The sequence below is a fragment of the Dryas octopetala genome, chromosome 5 (genome assembly GCF_963921425.1).
Source record: "Dryas octopetala chromosome 5, drDryOcto1.1, whole genome shotgun sequence".
Taxonomy (NCBI): domain Eukaryota; kingdom Viridiplantae; phylum Streptophyta; class Magnoliopsida; order Rosales; family Rosaceae; genus Dryas; species Dryas octopetala.
This window is the reverse complement of record NC_141370.1, coordinates 8501083-8507042: the sequence shown is the minus strand read 5'-3', so window position 1 is coordinate 8507042 and position 5960 is coordinate 8501083. Positions and strand designations below refer to the sequence as shown.

Below are 5960 nucleotides of genomic sequence, written 5' to 3'. Positions count from 1 at the left end.
CATATGATAAAGTTTCATTCAAAATTTTCATATTTTGATAACAATTCCGTTATTTCTATCTAATTTTTGCCAAAATTTAAATTTTATCAAAATTTTTGTAAAATCCTTGCGTAATCCGAAATTTTACCCTTCGGCACTTCGGCCAAACGAAATATTTTAGATATAAACTCAAGTGTGCCCCATTGACCACAGGACCAGAGGAGCGCTCTTTTCATTTTCACCGATCATATGCTCATAGTATACATAAAAACTGCGAAGCAGTTCAACAACTCAACCAACCCAAAGTCACCTCACTTCTCTCGCTGTTGAGTGTTGTGTGTGTTTTGAACAATGTCAGCCACCTCCAGCTCCCTCTTGTCTCTCACTCCTGCTCAGTCTTTGAGCCAACCCAGTAGAAGACTCCTTCACTCTCCGACCCCTCTTTCTCTCCCAATATCTCGTATTCTTTCACCTAAATCCAATCACCGACCCAATCTCTGTTGCTCTCTAAATAATGGACAAGACAGCGCTGGCCAAGACACCCCCATTGAGAAAAGTAATGTTTTTCTTCTTCTTTGCTCACACATTCATGTTTTCAATTTCATTGCTTTCTTTGTTTTCACAAAACAAACATTTGTTTCTGAAAAAAATCGATATGGGTCTTCACAGAATATCCTGCATTTCCAACGGTTATGGATATTAATCAGATACGTGAAATCTTGCCCCACCGGTGAGTATTTTACGGAGCTCTTTTTCTTTTGTGTGTGTTTTTTATGTTTTTAAAGTTGTCTTTTTGGTTCTGGGTTGGTGTTACAGGTTTCCATTTCTTTTAGTGGATAGAGTGATTGAGTACAATCCGGGGGTTTCAGCTGTTGCTATTAAGAATGTGACCATAAATGATAACTTTTTTCCTGGGCATTTCCCAGAGAGGCCTATTATGCCTGGAGTCCTCATGATTGAGGTATTACTTCTTCTCATACTGTCATATTTTGCTTATTTACATATGGCACTTAATTATTGTATACTTGTGGACATTACCAACAAGGATTTTAAAAGAAGCACATTTGCAATCATTCTCTTGGAAAAACTTATGACACAAATTATAACCACTGGCACTTGTTATTTGTCTCAATTTTTTAGATACACACTGCATTTCTTATGGTTGTTGGTTTGCTGATTTGGGTATGTTGATTTATGAATTGGGTTCCATTTGTGTACTTTCTTGGTGTCTAAGTTTTTCTAACGTAGGGTATTATACTTGGCCAAATGAAAATGAGATGTGCATTTTTAGTGCTCTGCTAGGTTGACTATTGATCGATGAAGGAAACTTAGCAAGGATATATGCAATGTTTTCCATGCTTTACAATACCAGGATGTTAGCTTTTTCAGAATTTAACATGCCATTTTTTTTTTTTTTTTGAATTTGATGTCAAGAAGGATGATTTTGTGTAAGCTAGTTTTCACATCGTCAGAGGGATATGAGACTGAATTTTCTTGAATGGTTAATGGATATAAGAAAGAATCAAGATGAATGAGTTATGAGGGCAAAAGGGAGCAGGGACACATGTTTCTGCTTTAACTTATACATATTGAGACTGGCTTTGTCTAAAATATAAAAATTGACATTAATTCTCTCGCAAAGGACTAAAATTGATAATGCAAGACTGCCTATAGTGCCAAGCAAAGTCTTAAAATACATAATATATATAATATATATTATATATATTTTTTTCCTTACATTGATGATAAACCAACTTCGACAAAACATATGAAGTTCTTGATAGGTTAGGTTGGGGAATATATGTTGAGAAGGGAGTGAGCCACCAGCTGTTGTAGAAGAATGCCAAACAACGAAAGCTGTCTCAAGATTCGTATAAACTCTTTGGTAATTAAGTGTTTACAAACTCATTGGTAATTAACTTCATACATAGATTTACTTGCCATATGTTTTGTGCAGTCCATAAATTGAACATCTTTGGATGCATGTGTATGTGGGTGGGTATATACATGCAATATCTGTTTGGGGGACAGCTAAATAGAGTGCAAATTGACTGCTTAGAAGAAGAATGCTTTCTGAACTGGAGTTGTATAGATATAAATAAATGCTAAGTTAGTGGTGGTTGGGGGGGGGGGGGGGGGGGGTGTCTTTCTAAATCCAAGGCAGAGGGTTAATTGGAATTCTCTACATTTTGATAATTTTTACTCATGATTGCTTTGTTATCCCCCTCCCCCTCTTCCTGTTCTTGGCAAACAAATCTAATGGATGATCTTGAGCATATGAGTGTGGCACTGATATCAGTATATGATCCACCATTTTGAGAGAAAATATCCAATCCCATCTAAAAAATTTAGGCCTTTGTCTTTGGGCCTTGTGGTAAAGGGTTGTGCTGGTCTTAACTCTAGTTTCACTACGTTCATATGTTATCTACTAAAAGATTTCCCAGATGGTTTTGTGCTCTAGAATGTGGAATTATTGGTAATAGTTGCGTGGTTATTTATATTATGCATTGAAGACACTTTGTAATTGCTATATTTTCAGAAAGGAATACAATCAGTTCACAACATTAATTGAGTGTTATGTTTGGGGACAATTTTGGTAGGGGAATCTTCTGATTAAGTTATGGAGCTTTTTGTGATCTTTGTTTATGGTGGAGTTTTTTGCTCGCACCAGAGTAACTGAGCTAGTCTCCTGGATTTTGGATTGAGAAATACTTTGTACAATTTTACTAACATTATTGGTCGTTTGCAAGACCCATTTTCTGGATAGTTTAGGCCAAATTAGAAGTTAGAATGATTAGAGAATTTTTTCTATTTTTATTTTAAAATTGAAACTCTCCATTTTCAGTTTCCTAAACCTTAATGTGTTATTTTACTACTACAGTCTTCATGTAACAACTTTCCGAAGGAGAACCCCTTTAAACTTTACAGACAATGCCATAGTGTAAATTTTGGTTGTAAAAGCTGGATTAACTTTTCTTGGAAAAGAATCAAAAGATGCACTTGGATTGTTGAATATATACACAGGAAAATTGCATCATGGTTTTGCCCCTTCATGGAGGCAGTGGGTCCAACTTCTGCACCATTTGATCACTAATACCCTATTTGCTGCATTCTTTTCTCGGCACCATGGGATGGGACTAGGAAATGGGGTTTTGTGTTTTGTGTGGGTTTAATTTGACTTCAATCTACTCTCCTATGACGAGGAGGAGATAAAGGCAAACAGTATCACCATCATGCATGTTATCTCCTTCCTATTGTTGAACCTTTTGGTATCGATAATTTTTGAAAGGGACTTTCTGTCTAATCTGTCTGCTCCAAAACAATTCTGGTGATAAAAATACGGAGTCCTCAACATTTTGTGGTGCATGCTGTGCAACTCAAATCAATCCTCAGTGTTTAAACTGAGTTCACTACATGTTCCTTTCTGTAGTATTGACACAATATACTCAGAACATCCAATCATTTTTAATTTGCTTTTTCAAAATTTCAATGTTAAATTTGCAAAAGTTAAGACCAGTCTTGCCATAATTCTTTTAGCTTCTTTATGCTATTTAGTTTTTGCTTTCTGGGTTAAGCAACTTATTTTGGCTTTTCGAGATGCAATTTGCATTGCAGTTCCAAACTGCCAGTAAACTTATGATAATGCATAGAGCAAGGGACATAGATACATAGGAGAATAATAAAGAAGTGATATAAGCATATACACTGCAACGGAAAGAAGTTTGATTTTTTCCATTTGCAATAGAAGACCAAAACAAAATGAACTTAACACAACAGTAACTACATTGCTAAACACAACACATTGGTAACTAAGTTGCTGAAACATGAAAACTGAATTCAATTGACGAACCACTATTGTTTAGCTTATGAAAGCTAAAGAATTTTCTTCTTTTAGGTATGTTACTAACTTGAGTTTGGCTCTGGTCTCCATGGTTTGGTGGGTCATGTTGACTGTTGTTTCATTTCATCTGTTCTGGAGCTGAAATTTGTTTATACATCGTCTTAAGTTTCTTAAATGAGTTGGTTAACTCACTTTTTTCTTTTATCCTTTTCAATCTCAATGCATTGGTTATTTTACTGTTTATTTTTGGACCTTTTCAATCTCAATGTTACTCTCCTTATCAGCTCTCTACTGCCCTTTTTTCTTATGTGGGCCAAAGACGGGTCATTAGTGTTCTATTATGAAAATTAATTTTCAGTCCTAATCAGCTTATAATACAAAATATGTAACAGAACATTAAGGCATTTGATTTTCTCTGTACCCCCTTTTCCCTTAAATATACACTGATTATGGAGCATGCGCTTTGATAAGTGCTGATAAACGTGGTTTCTGGGACCAGGCACTGGCTCAGGTTGGAGGCTTGGTTATGCTGCAACCTGAAGTGGGAGGTTCTCGTGACAGTTTCTTCTTTGCAGGAATTGATAAAGTGAGGTTTAGAAAGCCTGTGGTTGCAGGAGACACTTTGATTATGAGAATGACTCTTATTAAGTTTCAAAAACGGTTTGGAATAGCAAAGATGGAGGGTAAGGCATATGTTGGAGGTGAATTGGTCTGTGAGGGCGAGTTCTTGATGGCAAGTGGGAGTGGTTGATCAGCTGAGTATGTTCTAGAAACCAATATTCAATTTCTTCTCTTTTTGCTTCTTATTTTATATATACAATTTTGTTTGTTTTTTGGAAAGCCCCTCCCTACCTTGCTGTTAAGGATTTGATTGTTTTGAATGGACTTCGTGTGGTGTAAATTACCAATTCAAAAGTGTCAATGAAGACATCATGCTTTGGACTTTTGCTGAACCCCTTGTCTGTTCTTTTCCCCTAACAAAACATATATGATTTAAGCCAGTGTTTATGAAAAGGCAGAATCACAAGGAGAAGATCTAAATCTTAGATCTGAAGGCATTAGGCTTCTTCACATTTACATTTAAAAATGCCTTAAAGCTTGAGGGCATTATGTGACCCGCTTGCCCTTAAAGTTCCCATCAGAGTAGCTTTTGCAAGCTTTTGTAAACTCCTTTAACCTAAAGTTGTATACTTGATTCTTGCAAGTAACAACTTTCTTGTAAACCAAAATGTAATTCTCCTTGCACCATCTACTTCAAACATTTGATTAGCATCCATCAATCTCATGATTAAGCTTATGTAACCATTACTAGGACATAACTTCCAAGCTTTCTTTTCTCTAAGATGTAGATGCCATCAATCTCATAAGCTCATGTATGGTTTTAAGGCTTTCTGGTTCAGTAAGCGATTATAGATTTGTGGCTGAAAGCTATAATTGATGCAGGAGTCCCTTTTTTGGGCCCAATGATGTGCTTGATGAGTGCACGCACCTTTATTTTGCACAAATATCAAGAGTGGACTCAATGGTATGAGGGTGTGTTCTGTCCTTTATGCAGACATCATAACTCCATTTATGATATGAAAAGCATGTACATCTCTTCTTTTATGTTGGTAGGAAACATCAATTATTACTTGTCAATATATTTTGAATATCTTGTTCACAACCACATTTATTGGATGTGTGGGCATACCCTCACAAATGGGTTTTGTGACTCACTGCTCAGGTGTTGAAAACTATTGCTCATTTTGTGAAGACATGATCTGTATCTTGAGCACTACTGCAGAGAGTATGCCACCTTTGTTTTGGTATAACTGTAAATGCCTTTGGAAAGCATCTTGTTTTTCTTACCCAAGATTCTCTTGAAAACCATATGTGAAAAACAGCAATTGGAAAAGCATAAGCACCGTTAAAGATAATGACCCAACCACACAACAAAGGTAGTTTTTTCTCCATCTCCATAAAAGTCCAAACCTTTCCCCATAGATTGATCCCCAAACTTTCCCTTTTAAAAGACAGATAATACTTTATGCAAAGATTAAGATCAGTAATTAATAATCTATTAGAGAAAGAGACAGAGTTAGTAATTTATGTGTATTATATCCAGAGTTTTGATAAATTGTCAATGCGAAGTTCTTACTTT

General features: G+C 35.9%; 1 protein-coding gene across 2 annotated transcripts; it reads left to right on the top strand.

Annotated features, from left to right (window-relative positions):
* The first annotated feature begins 216 nt into the window (after nucleotides 1–216).
* On the top strand, nucleotides 217–5395 carry LOC147283997 (uncharacterized). 2 transcript variants are annotated; one of them, XM_086244480.1, is made up of 5 exons: nucleotides 217–535; nucleotides 649–709; nucleotides 796–940; nucleotides 4320–4579; nucleotides 5264–5395. In XM_086244480.1, the coding sequence occupies exons 1-4, from the start codon at nucleotides 331–333 to the stop codon at nucleotides 4569–4571; spliced, it is 663 nt and encodes a 220-aa protein (XP_086100606.1). In that variant the 5' UTR covers nucleotides 217–330; the 3' UTR covers nucleotides 4572–4579; nucleotides 5264–5395. The 2 variants fall into 2 exon arrangements, with proteins under 2 accessions (XP_086100606.1, XP_086100605.1); XM_086244479.1 differs by lacking the exon at nucleotides 5264–5395 and having other exon boundaries at nucleotides 4320–4826.
* The last annotated feature ends 565 nt before the right edge of the window (nucleotides 5396–5960 follow it).